Here is a 27,729-nt window from a genome sequence, read left to right on the forward strand (position 1 = left end):
GAGTATCATATCAGATATATATATATATATAACGTCGTTGCCGAGTGGAAAAGCTTTTTATGTTACATACATATATATATATATATATATATATATATATATATATATATATATATATATATATATATATATATATATATATATATATATATATATATATATATATATATATATATATATATATATATATATATATATATATATATATATATATATATATGAGAAAACAAAAATAATCATACTAGCAGTATTTGGTGGTAAATGTAGCTTATCGTAATTGAAGAATATGCTGTGCGACATTTTATGGTGAATTTGCGAACTTAAGTTTCAGAGTGTATCGAAACATGTGGATGCTATTTGCTAATCATCTTTATCCAAAGAAAACCATGTAACGTAAATATCTAGCTAAATGAAGCAATTTTTTAAACAATGAATCATACAATATGCAACATATTTCAATATCTTATTCTTAAACATAACATATTTCAATGTTTTTAAAATTCCACTAAACATTCAGCAATTCATTGAGTTATAGAAAAAAGAAATATCGTAAATTATAGAAAACCTTGTGAATGTGCATTAGAATTACTATACAATCTACATTTTATTTTTCAAGCACTTTTTTTTTCTTCAAACTTTCATGCCTAGAAGACTCGATTAAAGCTGTAAAAATCATTATCCCTAAAATTTTGTATATAGCTATTATAAGTTATGTTAATTTGATTTTAGTATGAAATCCTCGAATTAACATAGCAAAAATAGCATAATCTAAATAATATAAGATAAAAAGTTCATGTATTTAAATTCTAAAAACTTATAAATCAATTCAAATTTTCTTTTCAAAGGAGATTAAAAGAATTTTTTTTTTGCTTTTTAGACAGAAATCAGCTTAAATATTGTCTATTGCCTAGAAACTTCGAGATGTTTTCTATTAACTATTAATTAAACCTCTCAGAGCAATCACAAAACATTATTGCAATTTTTTTACAGTCAGAAATTGGTTGCCTAGCAACCTAGTAAAATTAAGCGTTTCTCTTTTGAATCAGTCAATGGGTTATCTTAAAATATTTATTTGCGCAGGCGACTTTTTTTGGCGGTTTTCTGGACTATCGCCAAATATATAAACCTTTATTGCAACCCAATTTACGACACAATTATTTTAAAATTTTGTCTACCCCCCCTAATTCAAGTGTCTAGATTCCAAATATGTAAGAAAAAATATATGTTTATTCAGAGAAAGTACGTTTTTGTGTCTGATTTCGTAACTTAATTAATAGTTAGCACTAATTAATTAGCATATTTGAGGTCACCCCCAGGAACCATTAAGATTGACACTTAGTTCGTGAAAATCGGATCATTAGAACGAAAGTTATTCAGGGTGATATCTTTTTTTTTTTTTGCGGACTGTACATTGTCTAGAGTTAGATTAAATTGATTATGACACAAAACTAAGAAATAGGTGTGACATTTACAAAGGACGATTTTTCCAGCACATCAATAACTTACAACAACAAACAGCCAATCTATGAATGTAACTCTCAGGTATACATTTCATTTGAAAAAACATCAATAAGATTATCACAAAAACAACACCATAAATGTATTACTTTACTTGTCTATTACTAATTAATATTTTCTGTTCCTATGTTTTATTTTATTCACTGTACAGATGATCATCCAGTTATTAGCTATAAAACAACAACCTTTTTTCTCTTTGAATACCTATTCAAAACCAAGGTTATCATTTGAGTTTATGATTGTGGTTTAAATCTTAGAAAATAGTACATAGATTTTTTGTTTCAGTATCCATGAAGACATCAAAATAACATAAAAAAAATATTAACAGTGCTACGTTAATATGCCGCACAATGAAATGTAATTCAGCTCAGAAATGGGATTTGCATTTTGCTACTTTCTAAATAACACAAAAAAATGTATTTGGTCTGGGATCACTAAGTTCTGCATTTTAAAAATTATCTATATAAAACCTTCTATTTACATTCCTTTATAATATAATTTATAATACAACTAGTTTTTGAAACAAAAACTCATTGTTTTTTTGAAGAGTAGCAGAGTTTTCGAAATGTTTTATCGAATTTGTTCCAACGTGCCAAAATTAGCTACACGCTAATATAACAACTGATTTAGTCTATTACTAATAAATTAATCATAATACAAAAATATCTGAGCTTAAAGTCTACACTTATTAGTCACTATAATGCCCAAAATAATTTTTTAAACAGTGAACAAAACTTTTTTTTTGAAAAATTCATAGTTTAGAAGGAATAAGACGTGTAAGTTAGAAATACCTTTAAAAAATATAAACGTAATCAAATTCACAATATCTGAAGTGAAGATTTGCTGGCAGCAAATTTATTTTTCACTAAGCTTCGTGATTATGTGAAAATCATTCACGAGTTAATTTCTTTATAACTGAAAATGGAGCAATTTTCATTTCAACCCGTTGCAATTGCAGCCAGTCGTGACTACGTTCATCATACCACGTCATTCCCAAAGGATACCGCCCATTCAAATCAGCTCTGTGACAATGCTGGTACCACCATCCCCCTGTATGATGTACCGCGCAATGGGCACTTGATGCATCATTATCCCTGTCATGGGTACTGAACCCCATTCCAGAGTGGTGGCTAAAGGAATCAGTCGCGTTCCCAGAATACTCTCCTAGTTCCAATGAATACAAATCTGATTCAGATTTCACGTGAAATCTGTCATATTCTGCATACCAATATCTTCCAAAAAGATCCCACATGTCAATATGGAGTACCACATCTGAAGGAGATGTTAGATGATGGAGAACTTCATTACCGATCCAGAATTCTTCTGCTGGATGACCAAAGCCCCGTTTGTATTCTGTCCAGTTTTTGAAGAAGTTTAAACTTCCATCCATTCTTCTCTGAATTACGAGCCAGGACCTACCTCCTTCGTTCATATTGCAATAAACTTCCACAGGCGCTGAGTGAGCTTGAATCAAAATAAGGCCACTTCGTTTAACTGTTGAACAATCTGAAAGATTTAGTAAATATAATTCAATTGTTTTTTAACTATATACATTTTGCTCTCAAATATTAAGTGTTAAACGATTTCAAGTGTACGTCAATATACTGAAATCTCACGAAATGCCAATGATTTGAAAACTCAATAAAAAGAAAAGCATACCAAGATAGAAATGTACGAATTTATGCATTCTGTTTTAGTTCCAAACTTCAGCTTGTCAATAGATGGAACTGCAAACTGAATGAAACAACAAAGCAATGTTTTCAAAATAGCTACCATTTGTAACAGAAATTTTGGTATTGTTTGTATAACCTGTGTGGATGTTACAGTTGCAATACTTTGGCATGTAGCGGAAACTTTTGTTTGATCGTTTTTGAATCAGTAGTGTCATCTATTGTTGAAACTTGTAACTAATTTTTAAATATGGCGAGAATGTATCGCTTGTAATGTAAGCACAACTTAGAAAACCGTGCAATTTTTTCAATTTCTGATTTCCTTCAATTGAGTTTTCGTATAGCTGGCCATATTGGGTACAAACTGTTTTAGCAATAAATTTGTTATAACTATATACCTTTAATTTCAAGTGTTATTTTTAAAAAATTAATAAGCAAAACTGTGTGTGATCTCTAATAAATCTCAATCGAATCATAAAGGGAATCGTTGTCTAAGATCATACAAGATCTTTGATAATATTTACAAATCAAAATTTTAAACGGTACTTTTAAATGGTAAAAGGAAAAAAAGTGCATAAAAAATTAAATTCAATATACAAGGTGTTTATAAAGTTCCGGACCCATTTTGATGTTTAATAACTCATAAAATAATAAAGACAGATTAAAATTAATAACATAAATGGTTAGATAGACTCAGAAAGTTTCATGACCCTTGTCAATGAACTTCCACGTATGCCCCCTTCGTCGCACGGAGAATATTCGTCGCACGGAGAGCACAAATGATTTTGACGTTGAGCGTGTCAGGCAGACATTTTTAGACAATCCTAGAAGATCTGTGAGATCAGCGGCAAGAGAATTGAATATGCCAATTTCGACGGTGTACAAGGTTATTAAGAAACAATTAAGACTGCATACATACAAAGTTCTAATTGTTCAAGGTTTGGAACCGGACGATAGACCTAGGACGATGGCGTTTGCAACAGATATGGTAGGAAGGATAGAAGATGATGCTGATTTTCTGACGCGCATAATGTTCTCCGACGAAGCATCCTTTCATGTTTCTGGCATTGTTAATCGCCATAATGTGTGCATATGGGGATCTGAAAACCCCCGTGAATACCGTGAGACACAAAGGGATTTCCCAAAGGTTAATGTGTGGTGTGGACTAATGCACGACCGAGTCATTGGGCCTTTCTTTTTTACAGAAAAGACTGTCTCATCAGTCGTATACTTAGACATATTGGAAAACTTCGTATTTCCACAACTATTAGAGCTTTAGCCACATGTCTTTTTGCAACAAGATGGTGCACCACCTCATTGGGGTATCATCGTTCGTCGTTCTTTGAATGACCATTTTCCAGGAAGATGGATTGGGCGAGGAGGTCCAATTCCTTGGCCACCCAGATCACCTGATATAACTCCGCTGGACTTTTTTCCTTGGGGATTTATAAAGGACAATGTTTACAGGAGGATCGTGTCGAACATTGATGAACTAAAAGCCAGAATTACAACCGCAATAGCCTCTGTGGATGCCGACATGCTTGCCGCTTCCTGGCGTGAAATTGACTATCGACTTGATATTCTCTGTGCGACGAAGGGGGCACACGTGGAAGTTCATTGACAAGGATCATGAAACTTTTTGAGTCTATCTAACCATTTATGTTATTAATTTTAATCTATCTTTATTATATTATGAGTTATTAAACATCAAAATGGGTCCGGGACTTTATAAACACCCTGTATTATATTGATATTTTTCGTTTTTTAAAAAAAATCTTAATAATCTAGTAAATCCCAAATGATAGTAAATTGGAAATAATGTAGAATAATATTTTTCGATTAAGCAATAATTCTAGTATGCTTACTTTGCATAACTTATATATTAATTACATTACAATCTTTGTTAAAGGACTTAAATTTATAAAAGTAATCTCTATTTAAAAATTCAACCTTCTGTTATAATTTTCCTTCCTCAAAAATTAATAAGGAGTGACATTATTCATAAAAAATATTTCTTTGAATTACCCTACCAAAAACCATTTCTTGCCGAAATGGGGCAAGTTTCTATCAAATGGCCTGAATTCTACATTCTTAAATGAATAGTTGATACAAAATTCTTCAAGATTCTAAATGTTACAAAATTTCAATTGTCAAATCAAAATAAGATGGAATAAATTGATATATTTGGATATTGTAATAGTTGAAATTCTAATTATTATAAAAAACCAACCTTTCGGAAGTTTGTGAATGAATCTTTTTAGGTATGTTTGAAATTCGTGTAACTCCTCTTTCATAGCATCTACCTTTCCAGATGTATTGGAAACAGCATCCTGAAAATTATACATGGTAGTTTTCACTGTACTGCGATAAATATCAGCTTGCCTTGACCAAGAATCCAACCTCATGTTAGTTTGTACTAATCGCACCTCCAAATTCTGGAGTCTTAACTGATTCTTTGTTGTGGTCCCATCTTTGTGGCATTGCTGGAGGGACATGTTGGTAGCCATCAGTTCCAAAGACAAAAACTGCTGACTTTGATTACGAAGCAAAACTTTCGTTTGCTCCAAATCCGTCTGAAATTATTTTTTTTTTTCAAATTCAATATTACAATGTAAACTATTATAGAAAAATAACTACACTTTTCTGTCATTTCATATACATAATGTTTCGAAATTCAATTGTTATATTCAGAAGTGCAATGAAAGGAATAAGTAAGAGACAAAACTTACCATACACTGCAAAAACATTTAATGTATCAGAATATCAAAAATGGTGACAATTAAATTACTTCAAATTGGTGTTCTACTAAATCAAAATCTAATGTTAGTAACTTTCGCTATGAAGAAAGCACCTAGAATGTTCTTTTACAGTTAGTGTAAAGTAGCCTATCACCAATCACCACGTTTGTTATTTAGTAACAAAAAACTTTTTAATTGCAGTAAGATATGATACACATAAGAATTAGTAAAGTTGCTTTTTGTGAGACAATATAAAGTAAGAATCAGTAATTTAGGTTGCATAAATATACTAATTCTTAAAATAAGATGAGTTAGTAAATCAAGCATACACATAGCAAAGATAATAATTAGATGAATTCGAACAAAACTTAACAGAGAAAGAGTGGATAGAAATTATTCATTATAAAATTATAATTATAAATTATACAGAGACTTAAAAATTTAAAAAATAATTATCCTTATTACTTAATTAAAAGCATACATAATTTTAACAGCAAACTTTATTTCCCGCAAATAAAAAGCAACATTGAAGACAGCCGCAAACAAGATTGTAAGCAATTATAGAAGAAATCAAAACGCGCCAACATTAGAATTTTCGGAAGCAAAAATAATTAACCTATGGCGCAAAGGCGAGTGATTCTTAGTGTAAACTTCATTTTCGGTGTTAAGTCTTTCCATACACCCTTTAAATTCTAAACTCATGTTTGTGAAAGTTGCAACACCATGAAGAAATCGTCATAATTAAATGAAATTTAATACACAGTTGAGTGGTAATGGTACAAATAAATGATTAAACTTTCAAAGCAAATAAATAATAACAAGAGATCAAAATCAGTATTTTGTGTAGCCACCACGCTCCGCAATAAGTGCTGCTACACGACGTGGCATGGAGTCAAGCAAATTTTGAATGTCTGTCTGAGGAAGGGCATTCCATATTATTTGTATGCGTACCCAAAGTTCGTCTGTAGAAGCAACAGGACGAGGATCACGAGCGAGACACCGACCAACGAAATCCTACACATTTTCAATCAGCGACATATCCAAGGAATACGCAGGCCAAGGAAGAAGCTGTACCAGCCGCGATGCAAAAAAAGGATTGAACAGTCCTAGCAATATGAGGGCGGGCATTATCCTGTTGAAATACAGCGCCGGGCAAGGCTTGAAGGAATGGAACAGCTTGGAGCTGTAGAACTTCACTGATGTACCGATTGCTGTTGTACTCACTGATGTACAGATTACCCAGAATTAGTAACAATTGAGATCGTCCATGATATGCTATGGCACCCCAGACCATAACTCCGGGCTTCGTCCACTGTGGCGTTCGATAACGCACTCCGGAAGGTGGCGTTCAAGGGCATGGCATCTGACACGAATACGGCCATCATGGTACCACAAATTAAAGCGGGATTCGTCAGAAAACACGACACGCTGCCAATCAGCAAGCCAGTCCCTATGCTGGTTGGCCCATTGTAGCCGCAGGCGGTGATGCCTTAGCGTGAGGGGGATCCTGTATTAAAGAGTCCTTGCGCACAGTCCACGATGCAGCAGACGTCAACGAATTGATGAAGCACACAATAAAACACCTGCAGCTATTGACCACTGTGCTGCCAGTTGTCTAGAGGGTGCCGTACGGTCCGTCAACGCCATGCGGACCAGGTGTCTATCATCGCGAGCTGACGTGACATTTCGAGGTCCACTCCCAAATTTCCGAGTTGTCTAACACTCGTCCGTCCACTGCTTCCGAACACGCATCACTGTGTTGCTGTTACGCTGCACACGAGCGGCTACTGCACGATAAGACAATCCAGCCTCACGAAGGCCGATGATTCTCCCCGTTCAAACTCCGTACGTTGTTGAAATCTCGCTCTCTTTCGTCGAAGAGACGTAAGTAACGACAGAGCTAACGTTTACCACAAGCAGATAACCACCGATAACCATACACGCCTCGCTACAGCCGTCTATTTATTCGGATCCATCAGCCGTTCAGAGGGCGCTGCTCAGCATACGCATGCGCTACGGATCTGAAATTCTAAACATTTGCATATTGACCACTACTTTGCGTTTCTTGAAAATTTCATCTCACTCGCAAAAGTCCTTCATGGTGTTGCAATTTTCACAAACATGAGTTTATATGAAGGACGCTCGATTGGCGTTAACTTTAAAAAAGCTGCTCCTTCGCACAACTTTTAGAGTTGTTCAACATCGAATCCGAAGTAATATTATACCACAGTTATTGAGTGTAGAATTTTTGTTCGCAAACTGAGAAGGTGAAATCTACAAAACTCCCATGCAGATTTTGAGGTCATGCTGGAATATTAATACTAAATATAATAAAAACTTCCCAATTTTAAAAAGAAAAGATTTATTTGATTAATTATTGATCAAATTGGGAAGTGATACCCACTGACTTCATTGCACAATCTATAAGGATTCCCCGACTCAAAGATGTCAAATGTGCTGCTGATGCCTGTCAAAACGACGGCAATCCACATTATGAGATCATTTGGCGTATTTCTATAGTATAACAAATACTAGTGATTTAAGGTGACCCCGTTGGAAAAAAACGCTTTAATTGAGATCCGATGAGAGTGAAGGTCATGCAACGGATCCATCGTTTTTAGGGATCTTCACCATCTGAACGTGATATGTGACTCTATATTCAATAGTAAGTTTTCAACCACTTGTTACTTTTTACCACTCTTCTGAATTTGTCAGTCAAATTTTGGAGCGATACACATTTAAGTCAAGAACTACCTATTAATTTTAAAAAAGAATGGAGTTATATATCATTACAACAGTGTCTAGACACACTAAAATGGCCATTGCCTGAAATCACGAACAGTGTCATATTATTAAAAAATTAAGAGTGTTCGTTTATACCTCAAAAATCAGTACGCGGTATGTCAAATAAGAGAATTATAAATTTTAAAGCATCTGTGGTTTAGTGCATATTTGCACTTTGTGAGCAGTAATGCTAAAAAAAATACTTTTGTAAAATTTTAGGACAATTTCATATACTGTGATGTGAAAAAATAGTTTCAGTAAAAAAACTGATTTTCACAAGGTACCTTTATTTGCGTTGTCTTAAGCATTGATTGTTCAATATTAATATACACTACTTGCCTTTTCGTACAAAATTAGTGATCCTCACTTTTATTTAAATTCCCTTCGTCTCTCACTATTTTAAAACATTTAAACGCTAACTTCTGAAATTTTTATCACCAAGCAAATTCATTAATTAGCACATATCCACTTTACTATACCTAAACACACCTTTTATGACTAAATCTACTGTCTCAACTCTTCGTTTATTATCATAGTAAAGGAGAAAAAACAGATTTTAATACGCATTCGGAATAACTAAACTCATTTGAAAGTAACTGTTCTTGCAAAAACAAAGAAATCTTGACTTAAAAACTGAAGTTGCAGTAAAAAAAAAGCTTTTGCATTATGCAACATTTTCCGTAGAATAAACTAAATTTGAGAAGCCTTGTGATTTTGCATTGCTTGATTTCAATCTTTATCTAATCTGAATCTGAGGGAATCGAAACTATGTGTTGACAGTCTAGATTCTGAATCAGACCCATCATTATCTTATTTTAGAGTGCATTTTGCAGAATTTTCTGCTATTCGCGAAAACAAATGAGCAAACTTTCAACTTGTTTATCAATTGTCAAAACAGAGCATGAAGAATTTATAAAAAATTTCATTATGAAAACATTAATAGATACTTAATAAATAAAAACCAATGATTAGATATTTTAATTAAGATATTTAACACATTTTTTAATTAAATAGCTTTAAAAACCATTTGAACAAAAAATACCTCAAAATTATTTATGATAAAATTAATTTAACACTATCATAGCTAATTTTGCTTCTCGATACAACAATCAGCAAATTAGTGTTTGTTTTAATATATTTTAGATTTGTTTTCTCCCCAAAGGAAAACTATACGAAAGAAATCTAAGGCACATTAAACAGTTATGAACACAAAAATACTTAAAATTGTATGGTTAATTAATTTTTCAGTTTCATCATTAATATGTAATTTCTTTCTTTTTTTTCGATTAAACAATCACCAAATAAGTGTTTATTTTAATATGTCTTTAATTTGTTTTTTTTTTCATCAAAGCAAAACTGCGAAACAAATCTAAGACATTTTGAATAGTTATAAACATGAAAATGCATTAAAAAATCTATGGTTAAGTAAAATTGGCAATTTTATCATTGATCATCAGGATATAATTTGTTTTGTCTTTCGGTTAATCAAATTAGTAAATATCTATGTGTTTTAATGTGTCTTATTTTGGATTCGACTCAAGAGTAAAAATAATTATTTGATTAATCAGAGTCAAGATAAAATTAAAAATTGTCAAAGTCGACTTTATTTGCTTAAGAAAAGCCCTTAAAGGCAATATCGAGAATGCACGTTTTTCTATTTATTATATTTCAGTTCCACTTTTGCACAAATTAATCTCTAAAGTTAATCTGAAATTTTGATGTTATCCTCTTTTTTTTACTGGATTTTTATTTTTCCAATTAAAGACTATATTTTTAACAAATATTCAAAATATAGACGAAAAGATAGGTATGGTCAGGGGGGGGGGAATGGGTACATAGGGTGAAGTGGATACATGTTAAAAAACATCTATTTTCTCCTCTTAAATTGAGATAATTAGTTTAGTATTTTATAGACATTTACTAAGATTGCGACAAGCATTTTTATTCCAGTCTCAGAAACTGATAAAAAATTAAATGTTTACAAACTATTTGTTCATGATAAACCTATACAGTATGCTAGTTTCAGCTGTTGATGAACTTTTTTCTAATATACTTAAAAACTAGGCAAAAAATGTTAGTTTTAGTTCAAACTGGTAGAGGGACATCTAAAGAATAGATTTGCATAGAAATTGAAGAATAAATTTCAAAATTCTATTTACTATATGTATCGTTTTCTGAGGAGGGGTGAAGAGGATATATGGTTAGGTTTAGCTATAAGTGTTGTATGATAGGGGTTTTTTTACTTCAGTGTTAGCTTTAGTGTTAAACGCTGTTTAACAATTTAAATGTCTTTAAGAAAAGACATAGGTTGCAAAAATATAAGACTTTTAGTATTGCTTTGTACAAGGAAGAAATTGCATGGACTGATCCTATAGGAGCAGATTATCTCGAGGAGCAGCTTTTGAAACTCCATGGGATTAAGGTGAACTTTTCCCGCAGCGACACCTGTCAGCTGAGTTTCCGAAGTGCAACTGTATTCAACAAAAAGTAATGGCAACGTGGGAGTGAGAGACTCCTTTTCCCCCTTTTTCGAGAAGATTCATTCGATTTCTTTGTGGGCCCCCTGATGTACGTCTGTGCATCAGGGAGGCGTGGAGTCTGATTTTTAGAAGAAATTGATGACGATTTTTTGAGCATGATACAAATCCATTTACATCTATAAAATTGTTCTATAATTTTTAATTTGTGGCCTGTGTGGCTGTAGATAGTGATGTTTTGCATTTATACGTTTTTTAATTTTTTTAAAAAAAAGAGTGCTGTCTAACAAATAAAATGTGGTGAGTTTACAAATTTCTGTATTTTTGTTTTATCTGTCTCATGTGTTTTTTAACTCTAGGCAATCCATTCCTTTTCAGCTATTTATTTTTCTTTCAGGTTATTGCGACTACGCAAATCTTTTAAATTATACTTTTGGCCATGTTTCGAATTAAGATGATACGTATCCGTTTACAGGATATTGTCATTCTAGTAATTTGTAATTGTTTCTTCTAAATTAATTCTTAATGGTTCATTTTAAATTAATCATTTAATCTTTGGTTTTGAGAGACTCCTTTTCCCCCTTTTTCGAGAAGATTCATTCGATTTCTTTGTGGGCCCCCTGATGTACGTCTGTGCATCAGGGAGGCGTGGAGTCTGATTTTTAGAAGAAATTGATGACGATTTTTTGAGCATGATACAAATCCATTTACATCTATAAAATTGTTCTATAATTTTTAATTTGTGGCCTGTGTGGCTGTAGATAGTGATGTTTTGCATTTATACGTTTTTAATTTATTTAAAAAAAAGAGTGCTGTCTAACAAATAAAATGTGGTGAGTTTACAAATTTCTGTATTTTTGTTTTATCTGTCTCATGTGTTTTTTAACTCTAGGCAATCCATTCCTTTTCAGCTATTTATTTTTCTTTCAGGTTATTGCGACTACGCAAATCTTTTAAATTATACTTTTGGCCATGTTTCGAATTAAGATGATACGTATCCGTTTACAGGATATTGTCATTCTAGCAATTTGTAATTGTTTCTTCTAAATTAATTCTTAATGGTTCATTTTAAATTAATCATTTAATCTTTGGTTTTATTTATTAAACCTTTTTCCCTAAGCCATTAAGAACACACGTTATTATTTAGTAGGAATCTAATGATCCATATTTTATAATGAAATAGTCAAAAAAATGATTTATTTATTTGATTACAGCCCTACATAGTAATTTTAACACTGAAAAAAAAATTTGTTTCAAATTTCATTTATAAAAGAGAAAAAAGATGAGGGGATAGCAATATTACAGACATATTATACAGTTAAAATTTCCGAAATAGCATAACGAACTTAGTGTCTATATTTAAAGGTATAGATGAGTTTTAATTTCTGCCTTCATATGGTAGTTTTCTCATGAAAAACAAAAAAAATTGCATAAAAATACTTATCTGCTATGAATAGTAAAAGCACTTTAAGTTACCACTCTAGATATAAATTTTTACACTCTAATTTATACTTCAAGCAAACCAAAGCAAATACAGTTTTTTTTTGCTTTTGGAGGAAATTGTATTAAATTAAACGAAATATACTGTATCCGAAGTAAAAATCTAATTTTGTTAGCCATTAACTCTTTAATTTAATAATACGGAAAAAATATTTTTTACTATTTATTTTTTAAATAAAATAAGGGTAGATTTATTTCGGAGTATTTCTATTTCTAAAATAATATTTACATAGGTTATTTAGTGCAATTTTAGTAAATTTAGAACTAGGGTAAACTAACCAGTGAAGGAACACTTAAGCTTCGCTTGCCTTTTAAAAAATCATATTAATTTCAAAATTCGTAATTTTAGTTAAATGACACTGTCAACATATTTGTTACTAATTGCAAATTAGGTAAAAAAAATTGTAGAGAACTTACATAATATTGTTTTAAAGTTTTGGAGGTCCAAATAACAAGTAGTAAGAAGACCCAGTGAAGGAACAGCTCTTACCAGTGAATGAACACCCAGTAAAGGAACACTTAATTTTGGTTACTTTTTAATGCTCTTTATGAATTTATAAGCCATACAAGTATTTAAAAACAAGCCTATTCTTGAAATTATAACATATAAATGCTTGGAAAATGTTAACTTCCTTTTGTAATCATGAATTGAAAATTAAAGTGTCAGCATATTAACACATACAATTCATTCACTGGGAAATCTATGCCCAGTAAAGGAATATGCCTGTTTCCTCACTGGTTAGAAGTTGTTTTTCGTAGTTTTTGCATACTTTTGATGCGGAACATCACTAAAGGTACAAGAAAATTAAAATTTATCTTTTATTTTCATTAACTTAGAAAAAAAACCAGTAAAGGAACACTTGTTCCTTCACTGGTTTCTCATCGTTTGGTGATCCAGTGAATAAACACCCCCTTAACTTAGTACTTTATTATGCTATGATGCTTAAAAAAATAAAACGTAACTTCAATAACTATATTTTGAATTCTCTTTTTCACAGTGAGAAAAATAAAACTGTTACATGCAATTAATTCCACTTCAAACATATAAATACAAACACTCACCTTATAATTTTTTCAAAGAAACAAGGTGCTGCAGAGATAATAACAAATTCAAAATTTTTTCCAGAGAAGTCTATTTGACCAGGTAATCCAAAACATTGCTAGATGACTTCCTATTGTTTGGCAGTAAGCTATTGTTACCAATCAATCTAAAGAAAAACTTTCAAATTCTTATTTTTAATCAATATATATGAAATGTTCCTTCACTAGGTAGTGTTCCTTCACTGGTTGGTTTACCCTATACCCAGATTACCTGTGTCTGGGGCATCAAAACATATTCTTTTGAATGCATTACTGTAAGAAACAATCAAACAAAATGGATAAATTGTATTTCATATTTAATCTATATGAATCCAATGTATATAAAATGCATCAAAATTTTCTGTAAAACTAATTTAATGGTTTGATTTTACAGCCGCCTTTAAAAGAAGCTTAGTTTTTTACATTTACATAGTGCATTTCACTTGAATTCTTCTCGCAAGACATCAGCACAAATTGTTATAATGACAAGAATATGCGCCATTAATCACAATATTTTCCATACGTTTCAAACCTGTTTCTCTGCTTTTAACCTGTTATTGTTAAAATACCTGATTTTCCCATTGTTTTAAAATTTTTAAACAATTGTTTTTCATGTCAATTACCTGTAAATCTAAGATTTTCTTGTTGTCTGCTGCCCAGTCACGTTCCAGCACGTCGAGAGCTGCTTGGTACTGCGCTGCGTTGAATTCCACTTGTGAAACTTCCTTCCAAACATTTGATAGACTATCCGAGACGTTTTTCATTTGAGTGATTGAAGAATGGAATTCATCTGTCATATTTGTTATTAATTTGTGACATTCTTCAATCAGCTCATTTCGTCCTGATTTTGACTGAAAATTGAAAACAATTATTTTCAATATTAAACAATATACCAAACGACTTATAATTAGTTCGCTGAAGTTGACTGTGTAGTCAACGGTTAGAGTGTTCTAACCTTTGACTACATAGCTGTACAACGATTAGTACAGAGCTAGGACTGTAGAGCTGTACAACGGTTAGTGTGTACTAACCGTTGTACAGCTCAGTTGAATTACTCATTTTTTCTGACAAAATTAAACAAGGCAACAATTACAGCAATTTAAGAAGTCCCTGGAAAATTTGCTTATAATTAAATCGAATTAAATTAACCCCGCCTCTCCCCAATGTGGGGCATCTGAGGAATACTGATATCTCAAAATGAGCACCCGTGCTCTTACAGTATGAGAAAGCAAATAGATTTTGATGAACAAAGAAGGCCTTCAAATAAAACAAACCCAGAGTGACCTTGAGTTGCACGAGTGTAAATATACAGATGTAAAGATGTGATGTCTACAGAGCTCCAAGCTACAACTGGAGAATGTTCCGTAATATAAATTTACAGAAATCTGCTTATAATTAAAAAAGGTTCTCATTCGATCATTTTGTTATTTGAGCGAAAACCTAACAATACAAGTTCGAACCTTGACCATCATACATTTGTTGTTATACGTCTGAAACTGTTACCGCGACGAGCAATATTATCATAACCGAGCATTTATTGTTAACCTTAAACCCGTTTACAGCCCGTGTATTCAATTTACACGAGTATTATTCAACAAACAGTGCTCGAAGAACTGACCACCCTGAATAACGTTTGATCTAATGATCGGATCTTCACGTTCCAGGACTCAATTCTAATAACTCTAGGAGGTGACCTCAAACATGATTATTAATAAGTGCAGACGATATTTCAAGTTACGAAAACAAACGCAAAAATGTGTTTTCTTTCAATAAATCATACCTTTTTTTCAACGGAGTTAGATTTTTGACTACTAAATCTGGGAAATACGGCTCCAATAATTTGATCAGGAGAGCGATTCAAAGTTTGAACAGCTTAATGTCAATTTTACTTTTTGTGTATTCATGTTCAACTCGTTTGTGTATCTCGATAACTTTTTAAACGAATTGAAAACATTTGCACACAGTTATAAAGTTCTTTCATCCAAAGATAATTCCATGCAAAAAATACATTTTAGTAAGTATTTATTATTTTTATTATGTTATTAAAAAGTCGGAAAAAATTTGAATTGTAAGGTATACAATTTTTTACATCATTTTAAAGCGCGTAATTTTCATGGTAAAATGCAAAATTTGAGCGACATAAGTTGAATAGTTCCTGAGAAATCAAATTTTAAACAACTGACTATAGTTTGAAATTCAATTTATCAGAAACTATTCAACCGATTTAGCTCAAATTTTGTATTTTTAAAATTATCTTCTTTAAATTATGCAAATATTGTATACCTTACGATTCAAAATCTTTTTGACCATTTTTAAATAAAATTATAAAAACAAATATTTACTAACATTTATTCTTACTTATCTTCGAATAAACGAATTTTATAATTGTGTGCAAAAATTTTTAAATTTGCTTAAAAAGGTCTCAAGATATGGCAAAATACGCAAAAAGTTAAATTAACTTTAAGGGGTCAAAACTTTGGAGCCCTCTCCTGACCAAACTATTGGAGCCATATTTCCCATGCAGATAAAATAACTGTAGAATAATAATGAATATTTTATAACATTCTGAAGCTTTTTTCTTGAAATTTTTCTTCATTTTGGAAATGAATCTTATTGTAATAATCACCATAGTTTGAGAAATGCTTTAAAAGAAATGTCTTGTATTTTTAATATCAACAGTTTTTTAATCAACTAAAACTTACAGTTTTCAAAAAAAGTAGCAACATATTTTAAGACATGGCCCTTGTTTAAAACTCTACAACTGACCATTGGCAGAATTTTCTAATTTTGCCCTATACTATACGTGAGGCTACTTAGAAATATCGGACAAAGTAATTCAAAATATGTGTTACTGTTTTTAGATGTTTTAAAATCCTTCATTTTACTTCAAACATTTCGAATAGTTTTAGTGTTTAAGTATTTTTCGTTTGAAATTCGTCCTATTCTATTATCAACTAAAGCTTTCTTAATCGTTTCAAGCAATTGTTTTTTTATATTGAAAGAGGGATATGTTAGCACCTAACTAAGTAAAAAAATCATGTTTAGAATGAGCTTAGACTCAACAGTAATGAAATTATACATTCTTTTTCATAGCATATGATCTTTTTTCGCTCCAAGATTTTTATTATTATTATTTCTCAGAAAACATTATGAATTATTCATATTTTGCCTAATGAAAGAAAATGTTTCATTCGCAGGAGAAAAAAACTGTACCTTTGAAAAATAACAACTGAAAAGAATATTTTTAAGTCTCAAAAACCATTGTCTTTTTTAAAAAAATCCAATTCGATTCTAGACAACTTTTTTGACGAAAAACACTTCTTCTTTCGGTTTTATTGTAAGAAATTATGAACGAAAAATCATAATATTTTAAAATATTATATTATCGCTACAGTTAAATGTAATTTGAGAAAAAAAATTATATGTCAAATTAAAAACTAAAAGATTATATATAGCTTTTTTTAACTTTTATAGAAATTAGCTACAGTAATTTTATTTTCTAGCCTATGACAACTATAAAAGTATGCTAGCCTATGATAGCAAAAAAAATCTACGATACACATGGGTTTTTTTCAAAACAAATACCAAGCGTAATTTTTTTTCTTTGTAGAAAATTAAAATGTATCCTAATGCCAAAAATGGTGTAGTTAATCACCATATATTACTCTTAGATCTAGCGTTTAACTAGGCGATGTTCTTTTGCACTACTTGGTGCAAAGTAGCCGTCACCATTTTTTAACACTTAAATTTATAATTACTGTAAGATATGATAAGAAGAGTCAGTAAAGCTACATTGACAATACAATGAAAAGTAAAAATTATAAAATTAGGATGAATCGATGCATTACTTCTTAAAATAAAAGTAATTTGTAAATCAAATATACGGGTTGTACAAAGAGAATATTAAGATGAATTCGAACTAGGCTTAACAGAACGGAAGCGGTTAAAAATTATACTTTATAAAATCATTTAATACTGTTCCCAGAGATTCGAAAATTAAAATAAAATCTTCTATATTACTTAACTGAAAACATACATACATATTTGAAGGCGAACTTTTGTTTCTGTTGCTTTGTTTTGTGTTTAGTTATCACAGTGTAGAAAACAACAGACTCTCATTCTAGATTGCAAACGAACTGCTGGCGATATTCCACTTGACGTTTCATGAATTTTTGATATTCAAAGTTCTCCAACATTGGTATTTTTGCAAGTAAAAATGATTCTCGTATGGTGTGAAAGTGCGAGAGTTTGAAGTAAGATTTTTTAATCTTAGGTGCGTAGATTTAAATTGCACTCTTTAAATTATGTATGAATGCTGAGTTTAGTATTAACTAAAAAGTGTTTCTACACACCATATTTTTTAAGTTGATCAACATTATATTCGGAGAGATATTACCCCACAGTTTTTACAGTGTTAGTTTGGATATATATGTACCTTATTTATTGCCTCTTTGATTGAAAGGAGATTATGATCCATACGTTGCTCCAGTCGTTGCAGCTCAAGATTTTGTTGACTTTTAAATTCTTGAACAGCTTTATCAAGATATATTTTAACATTATCTTCAGTTTTCTTAAGACTTGGCGACGTTTCTGAGAAATAATTTGAGCATAAGATATCACACATTTTGAAAATTGAGTTATAAATGTTTAAAATTGTTTTGAAATCTATGAACTACAATATTGATTCATCGTACAACGTCGCTAAAAGGATCGACTATATGGATATTCAAATTAGAAAGCTGAAGGGGATTGAATTGCACAAGTTGTGTTTTGCATAGGAATCCAAAGTTTATTATCATAAAATTGTTTAATTAAAAAAATTCTAAAAAACTTATTAAATTCAAAGTTTTGTTTCTACTAATTACAACTTAGTAATATAAAATAATTTTCAACCAAAAAAGTCCTTTTATATGTTTTACTGCTTTAAAAATATAACTATATTCACCGGTTCTTTTCTGATTTTTAATTTTAACTTTTGTGTTTATAGTTTAAATCTGTCTTATCTAAGATGCTTTTGAGCTAATTCATCGATAATAAATTAAAAATTCGGTGGGATTTAAATTCTCATTAGATGAAGAATTTCTCCAGATTGAAAGATTATGACACAAATCTTCGTGGGCTATATATCATTAAAGATTGAGTTTCTTTAATCACTACGATAACAATATATTTAAATGTACTTTCATGATAAATCGGAAAAAGTCTTATAGCATCGATATCGAATACACCATTCGATACACAACATCTAATCATTGCTAATGATAATATCGCGATCATTAACAAAGGCTACAAGCATTAAATGTGATATTGTCGTGGTTGTTATCGATAATGATAATTAAATTAAATAATATTGCATGAATATATACCTAATACGTCTCTGAACCGAATTATTGGATACGCCAGTGTTGTTAAATTTTATTTTGGTTTGAAAATTTACAAATTTTTCAAATAAGTTAAATTGATAAAATCGGTATCGGTCGTAAAATATCCACATTTCTTGAAGGCATTTTATGATAATAAAAATTCTGATGTCACCCTGAACTACTCAAAATAAAACTCTTATTATTTAATTCAATTCAATTTAATTTAAAATTATAATGATTTAGGCGAATTGAATACTACTAAAGGGAGCGAAAAGGAAGCAAGAGGCATACAGGAGTCGAATCGTTATAAGTTTTTATTAGAATACGCAGCATTGTTGTGGGCATGCTAATGCAAAAGTAATGAAAATCACCTCTCGTATGCTTCTTGCTCTAACCCATTTCTAAAGCGGCAGACTTTTATTTTTCTATAAGTAACAGAAATACTATTTTTGGACTTTTAATTGCTCGTAATCGCATGTAATTAGTTGAGACATTAAAATGATATGATTCAAACAATGATTTTAAAATGCACATAGAACAACATATAAAATCTTATTAAAATTTTCTTTATACGTGTTGGTATCAAAAAAGCTTCCTCTAAGTCTCCAGAGCCTTCTTCTTTCCATGGATCAATTGAATTCTAAAAAGAATGTATTTTAATAATGAGGAAGGCGGTTATACAAATAAAGGTACCTTTTCATTTTACCGGCGCAAGTAATTTCGGCCTATTTTATCTATTTATATGATTTTAAAAAAAAGAGAAAAATAGTAAGTTTGCATTAGCGGCTTTTCGCCTGCACCGGCAAAATGGAAAAGTATCAAAATATCAATATTTAATAAAAGCATTCAAAACAATAAATATTTCATTAGTCTGTAATTTTTTCCATGTTTTCTCTATATTTCGAGCTTATGTATATATTTATGCAGTTCAATGTATATATGTATATAATTTATATATATATATGCATATAATTTATATGTATATGTATATATGAATATAATTTATATGTATATAATTTATATTTGAACTTATTTAAGTACACCTCTTACTTTTTTTCTGTAACTCAAAATTAGAAAGATTAGTTAAAAATGAGATTTTCTAATAAGAAGAAATTGATTAAGTAATAATAGAAAATGGAAAATCAATTAAAAAATATTGATTAAATAATATTAAATAAACAGAATTTTAGGCCATGGATGAAATTTCACAGATTTCGGCATATCAGACAATATTAAATCACACAACTATATGCAGATAGGCAATTCTTTTGTTGGCTATCTATGTTAAAGCATCTGTCTTTTAAAAGCTCCTAATTCTCTCCGTGATGGAGAATATGTCGTAGTATATTTGACTATGCATATTATGTATGTATATATATTTTTTGAAGTAACTAATCCTTAAAAATGCACTAAGAATACAAAAGATAAAATTTACTTAGCCTTCTGCTTAGTAAAAAATACCACTGGAATAAAGATGCAACTTTAGCTATTGCACTGATCAATATATATATAATTTAAGAAACATTAAAAGCAATTTTTACCACATTTATGAGTTTTTGTCTTCAAAGCTACACATTTCTAAGTCAAAATTGCATTTTCAACTATTATTTGAAGCTTGGGTCTCAAGAGGAAAAAATAACTAGTTAATATAGCAGAACGCAGCATATCGTATTCTTCCGTTTCTCTTAAATTGATTTCTCATTTCGACATGTAACGGTCATTTTCGAGTCATCTGATAATTTTATTTAACTAGTCTATAGAATAAAGAGATTAAAACACTCAAATTAAATTCAGTGAGAAATATTTGTTTTTTTACAAAAAAGAATTAAACTTACTGCCACCACTTCTTCAGTTTTTAATGCAGTTTCATTACACAGCATTGCCTGAAAAATACATTTTTTATCATGGAATTAATTACAATATATTGTATATATCTATAATGATAGAAGGAAAAGTTTGTGTGGATGGGTCTTTCTTATGACTAAAGATCCATTTATTCATGAAATTGGTGCCTCTAATATTATCTGAAACTACATGTTTAATTTTGTTGCGAGTTACGATTTTAAAACATGTTTTTATAACACTAATTTAAAATATACGGTAAATGAAAAAACAAGAATAATAAATTACATGATGAAAGCAAAATTAATGCTGAGAATTGCTTAATTGTAATAAATTTTGGCACTCATGAGTTAGACAAGAGCAGTACTATCATGCCGCGTAATACACGAAGAAAATAAATTCGTATAAAGCTACTATACTGTATGGTAATGACATTTCTTATGATAATAATAAATATAATACTGGTTAAAAAGCCAAAATATATAGTATTTAAGCCATTCATTTAGTAATTTTTCCGTTTATATGGTAATTACCGAAAATTTTAGTTTTTAAAATTATAGTTCTCATTATCACATATTTAAAACTGAAAAGTAAATGTATTTAAAGAAATGGTTTTTATGCCTTACTCTAGGGTATCATGATATAATTACCAAATTCTTACTACATTTACCAAATTTAATCAAGCATCATAAAATTATATTTTATTGTTAATTTTACCAAAATTATTTCCAAAGCGCTTTGATAAAAATTACCGAACCTTTCAGTATTCCCATAGAGCCATAAACATGAAAACTTTTAACGAATTCTGAAAGTTTTGATCATAACTTTTTTCCCATTTTACAAATTTTTAAATTCTGCGAATTTTAATTTTTTTTTCTAAAATTTTTTTTATAAAACTCCTTCTAAGGAGTGATTCGTGGTAACCAACTGAAACTATTCTGCACAGAAAACAATTCCTGATCAAATTACAGTAAAAAGTGCCGACACTCAGGGTGGCGGTACTTTTCACCGTAAAATCCTATTTTATCGGAACATGTTACTGAGTAAAAAATCCGATATACCTTAATTTTTAATTACAGTAAAATCAATGAATCACTCTAATTAAATAAATATTACTGTAAAAATTATGGTATAACATTTCACCGTAAAAGGGAGTTTACCAATGTGCTGGTACTTAATTCCGTAATTTGATTTGGCATTTTTTACAACGTACTGATATTATTAAACTCTTCATTCGCTGCAGTAAATAAAAGCTTACAAATACTCCGATCTTTAAATTCAATAATAACTAATGATAAATATTCTTAATTTTTTTCGAGAGAACATTAGCTGCCATACATAAAACATTTAATGCATAAAACTCTTAATATTTAATGAAATAATAAAAAACTGTAAAGAAATCCTAAAGAAAATCAATCAGAATCCAAATATATATCTTTAAATGTTACTTTTTATTTTTAATTTGCAAAAAAAAAACACTATTGCAAAACATATGAAATTAAAAAAAAATTTGAAGCATATGCATATACAGGCTACAATTTATTGAAGCTAAGAATTTTTACGAATTTTTCAGCCAAGATTTTTATGTTGTTTGAAGGCTTTAACTTGGCACCTTAAAATAAATTAACAAATTTTAATATCAATAAACAAAAATATTTACTGGAATTTACAGATCAACTCTATTATGTAGTTTGTTCCATTCATTTACTAAGCGTTAGTATTTAATATGTTAGATATAATTCCTATAACATAGTATCAATTAAGGTGAAAGCATAGGTTACAAGATGTAATTGGAAAAATTTTCTAAAATTGCTTTAGAAAAATATTAACTACATTATAAATATTCAACACATTTTAAAACACTATTTTGGTTACAGAAATAAATCAACAAATTTGTTTAAATTCAGCTTATTGATCATTATACATCATAATATTATAAATTGTTTATAATCCGATATTCAGGTTATGATGTTTTAAAATTCTTCATTCATTAGTCTACAGTTCTGTACAAAATTTAGTAAAAACTATTTTCGACACTCTAAAGAGTCTAGGAAAAAATTCTGGTAAAATTGCTATACTTGTATTAATGACATTTCTGAAGAAAAAAAACTAATTCTGGTTATAAAACTAAAATATACGATATTTAAACCACTCTTTTAGTAATTTTTCCTTAACTGTTTTAAGGAAAATTTGATTTTCTAAATTTCAGTTCTTATTCACACATTTATTAAAAACACAAAACTGAAAAGTAAATTTAACAGAGTGAATACTTTTTATGCCATGCTCTAGGGTATTACAATAAAACTACTGAATTTTATCACATATTATAAAATGTTATTTTATTGTTATTTTTACTAAAACACTTCGATAAAAATTGCCAAGCCTTTTGGTGTTCCCATAGAGCCATAAGCACTTTCGGTAAATTTCACCATTTTCACATTTTGATAGCACTTTTTTGACCATATTCAGTCTAGGGAGCCTTTCTATCTACTCGCTTCGCTCACCGAACTCCACAATTGCTATAATTTTCTCTTTTATTTATTGACGATAAACAAATTTTTAAATCAAAATTAAAAAGTATTCATTTGAATGATTATGTTGCGGTAACACAGATTTGGTTCTACAAATAATGTTCCTGATTCTATTGGAATTATATGTGAACTTAAACACTTTGCTCGGTTACAATAAAAACTCATTTGCTTACTCTAAAAACTCGATATATATTTTTTCCTCAAAGAATACGAAAAAATATTTCAATTTTTTTTTGTCATTTATTATTTTAAATCTGGATAGTTTTACATAAGAGTTACTGCAGATGTAAAAACAGCTTACGTATCTAAATACAACATATAACTTATTATTCCTTAATATTATAGGATTACTCTATAATGTAAGAACACTACTTTCAGTTTTAATCCTTTATCTGCCTTTATTATAATACTCAAGTAGAAAAGCATGAAAATAGAAGGTAATGGCATTAAAAAGGAATTAAAAAATATTAAAGGTAGATACCTTTTTATATGAAAGAAAAATTATCAAACATGTATGCTACATATTAATTTTTCTGATGACTTCCAAAGAAAATTGAAGTATTTTCTTTGTTAATAAAAGAACTAATACCATGTGATTTTCTGGCCAATAATACTACGCCCAAAACAATGAGAAAGAGCAATTTTAGACCATTTTCTTTTTATGTTATATAGAGATACTGAAAAAAGAAACATGCAATTGCATGCAATATAAATAAGAAACTATATTTTTTCTAAAACCAATTTTTCAATGAAACTGAATAGGTGATCTTCTTAACTATTTTTTTCGAAAATCCCCTAAATTTCCCCCTCTAAATAAGAGTCAGGAAGTGCGTTTTTATAGGTCACATGGTTTTTAAAGTAAATGGAAATACAGATGATTCATTCTTATTTCGTATTAAGTACACAATGAATTTACTTCGTTCTTAACACTGAAATGTTATTTCATGGCTAAATATAATTTTTAAGTAATGATAACATGATTATTTGTTAATGTGTTTATCGTAGTTAAGTAGGGCTGTTGAAATAAAAAACAGACTGATAAACACAATTTGTTTATCTGTTGAGTTTCATTAACTATAGAGTATTAAAAATTTAAGGAACGATTCAGAGAAAAATTTACAGGTTTAAAAGAGTAAAATATTTTTAATTTTTAATTAGTATTACAATAATCAAGCAATAATTGATACATTTTTAAACAAAAAAGAATTGAGTAAAAGAATATAGTACATGAAAAGAAAATATAAAATTAAAAATTTGTTAAAAATTTTTCGAGACAGAAAAGTAATCAAGTTAATTATTCTCATTCATATAAAAACAAAACGTATTTCTTTATTTTTACATCCAGAAAAGAAATCATGTAGTGAATTTATGATTTGAATATATTATAAAACTAAAGATTTTATATCGAATTTAATTCCTCAAAGAAATAGAATTTTTTAATCAAATCTTCGGCAGAAAGAAACATAATTCTAAATAATAGATGTTTTTCAGCAGTTTTAAAAATTTGTCATAGGTATTCAGTTTTATTTCTAAATATTCTTTTGAATTGTATTGTTATTAAAATATGATTTTTCACAGTTAAAGCTCTTGCGTGACTGCAGTTTTAATTTTAAAAGCAATTAAAAACTTTATACTTGAAAATTTTATAATCGTAAATAATGTTAAAAATAAAATTCTCGGTACAAATTTTAAATAAAAATAAATTTTAAAAGATTTATTTATAATTAAAAATTCCCTTTATTTAAATAAAATGCTCATAATAAAGTTTTTCCTTAATTATGCGTTACACTTACGTGTGTGTATTTTTAATGAGATTTAATATTTTTCTGACAATATAGTACAATACCAAGTAATATTAATTTTAATATTTATATTACGTACACACGAGGAGAAAAAATTCTGGTAAAATTATAGTACTGTATGGTAATGACATTTCTAAATTTTTAAAAAAGGAAGAAGAAAAATAAATAAATAAGCAGAATTCCAGTTTCAAAAATCAAAATAATCGATATTTAAAACATTCATTTGGTAATTTTTGTAGAGAAGTTTTCCCATTCGAAATTGAAATTCAAATTAGTAACAATTTCAAACAGAAAAATAAATTTAACCGAATAAATTTTTTTTATGCCACCCTATTAGGTATCGTGGTAAATTTCCCAAATTTTAATCACATTTATGAAAATTTTATCACTTATTATAAAACCATATTTAATTGGTACTAATTATAATTACTTAATAATTTTAATTTAGTTTTATACTTAATAATTTTAAATAACGCTGATTAATTTTAATTATAATTCTTTCTTTTAAAACATTTTTAATAATACCCACAATTTTTTATTGTCATGTTTTGTCCAAATCCTATGTATGCTTTAATCTGTTATCAGAAAACGTTCCATAAATTATAAATGTAGGTTAATTTCATTTCTGAATATTTCACGCAATATTAGTTCCACAAGCTAACTTTCTAGCATATAAATCCGAAACTTGTATTTCTGAATAAATCATAATGTTGGAAACAATTAAATAACTAAAACTAATTATGATTAATGAAATTGCCTAAACTCATTAAAACTTCCAAAATAAACATACCCGGCGAGAAATACTCTTTTGTTCTTCTTGGATAACTTTTACCAATTCATCTAACCGTCGTAATTGTTCGAATCCTTCTTCATGCCTAGCCTGAAGTCCTTCCAACATCGCCTCCACTTTTTCTCTTTTTCGCAGTTCGGTGACTACTTCTCCAATCTCACTATTTAATTCTTCTAGAATATCTCCAAGCCATGCCGGTACAGCATCTGGAACATTTCTTTCCCCACGGACATGCGACAAATTTTTTTCCAGAATTTCGATCCTTTCTCGATCTCGGAACTGCTCACTCCGCATCAGTTCCAATTGATACCGGAGACGCCGGGAAGACCCCCAGCATCCCCGAAGACAGGAAAGCCCCACAACGATCAGTGCAGACACGAGCATCGATAACTTCCACATCTTGGTTCGTCGTCGAAGAAAATGCAGATTAAAATCGTCTGGGGGAAAGGCGGCGTTTTCTAATGATGGAACGAAGGGGAAAGGGTTGCTGAGTTCTTGGTGTAAAAGACCCCCTTTTCCGTTTTTCTGGTGATAAGGAAGTATATCTTGTTGATAATGGGGTGGAGATAAAAGATTAAAAGAAAAGAAAGTCTTATGAATCCTTGGAAACGTTTTGTTTCAAAAAATATCTTGTTTATAACTATTATTTCGTCTAAAATATAGATAACGATTGAGTATAAATTCCCCAAAATTATAACTTTATGAACTAGAAGTATTTTTGTTTATGAATTATTAATAACAAAAATAATAAATTAGAGGTTATTGTTTGCTATGAGCTGTTAGAAATTTTGGTGCATGTTGAACCATTTTTCTTCCAAATTGGCTGCACACTTAATATAGTGCTAAAGAAGCACATTATTGTAGTTCTCAATCTCGATTACACAATATTATAAAAACTTCAAGGTGGTAGTATTAATTTTATTTAGTAAAACTTCATTAGCTTCAAAAATTATAAAGGTGGGAAAAAGTTGATTTTGAGGAATCAAAAAGAGGTTTTTTCCATTACCTCTATCATATCAATTTTCTCACATCAAGCTCATCTTGCTGCTATTGATTCTTGTTTTATTCATATGAATGCCGACACCCTATTTGAAGACACGAAGACTGTACTTATAGCTCGTGAAAATGCAGTCTGCTGCCATTTATGCCTCACTGCTACCGTGGTTTTTCAAGTTTTGTTTTCCATATTTATTCTCATGTAATTATTTTCTTTTGCAATTTCACGTTTTTTTTAAATCCGATTTCCTTTCCTTATTTACATCTGGAGAGTCTTGAGAATGGGTGCCTATTTTTGAGCGCTAGAAACACGTCGCTTTTTTAACCTTTATAATTTTTTAATCGAATGACATTTTTATACTATTACGTATATCTTTCCATTGCAGCTTCTAGAAATTATTAGTTTCAACAACGATATAACAGGAATGAGACAAAATAGTGGAAACACTTCTATACTAACACAAGTTTTGATGTTTCTCAGAGAAATACTCAAGAGAATCATTTTATAAATTTAGAAATGTTTCGGTTATGTGATTTCTTATACTTTTCAATGCTGTTCAAAGTTTTTGGAGGTTTGAGGGACCGACAATAAATTGCAAACGGAAAATTGTGTTTTTGAACACCCTATGACGAAAAAT

The 27,729-nt window shown here is 29.7% G+C and overlaps 2 protein-coding genes across 2 annotated transcripts in view; one reads left to right on the forward strand and one right to left on the reverse strand.

Moving 5' to 3' along the window:
• Positions 1 to 27,729, forward strand: part of LOC110282933 (uncharacterized) — a 338,382-nt gene that overhangs the window by 274,822 nt on the left and 35,831 nt on the right. The window lies entirely within an intron of this gene.
• On the reverse strand, positions 1,468 to 26,575 carry LOC107445091 (uncharacterized). The gene is made up of 7 exons (XM_016059420.5): positions 26,096 to 26,575; positions 20,966 to 21,013; positions 19,704 to 19,770; positions 18,203 to 18,357; positions 14,391 to 14,618; positions 5,419 to 5,761; positions 1,468 to 3,024 (listed from the first exon to the last, which is right to left on the reverse strand). The coding sequence occupies exons 1-7, from the start codon at positions 26,492 to 26,494 to the stop codon at positions 2,408 to 2,410; spliced, it is 1,857 nt and encodes a 618-aa protein (XP_015914906.2). The 5' UTR covers positions 26,495 to 26,575; the 3' UTR covers positions 1,468 to 2,407.

Source organism: Parasteatoda tepidariorum, chromosome 1 (genome assembly GCF_982258835.1).
Source record: "Parasteatoda tepidariorum strain Cologne lab strain chromosome 1, Ptep-v5.0, whole genome shotgun sequence".
Lineage (NCBI taxonomy): Eukaryota > Metazoa > Arthropoda > Arachnida > Araneae > Theridiidae > Parasteatoda > Parasteatoda tepidariorum.

Bases quoted from the DNA above. Each gene is read 5' to 3' on its own strand.
- LOC107445091 (XM_016059420.5), bottom strand. From the start codon at position 26,494: ATGTGGAAGTTATCGATGCTCGTGTCTGCACTGATCGTTGTGGGGCTT. The intron at 19,771-20,965 runs GTAAGTTTAATT...CATTCTTTTTAG, and splicing joins AAACTGAAGAAGTGGTGGCA to AATTCAATTGATCCATGGAA. The intron at 3,025-5,418 runs GTTGGTTTTTTA...TAAATCTTTCAG, and splicing joins CATTCACAAACTTCCGAAAG to ATTGTTCAACAGTTAAACGA.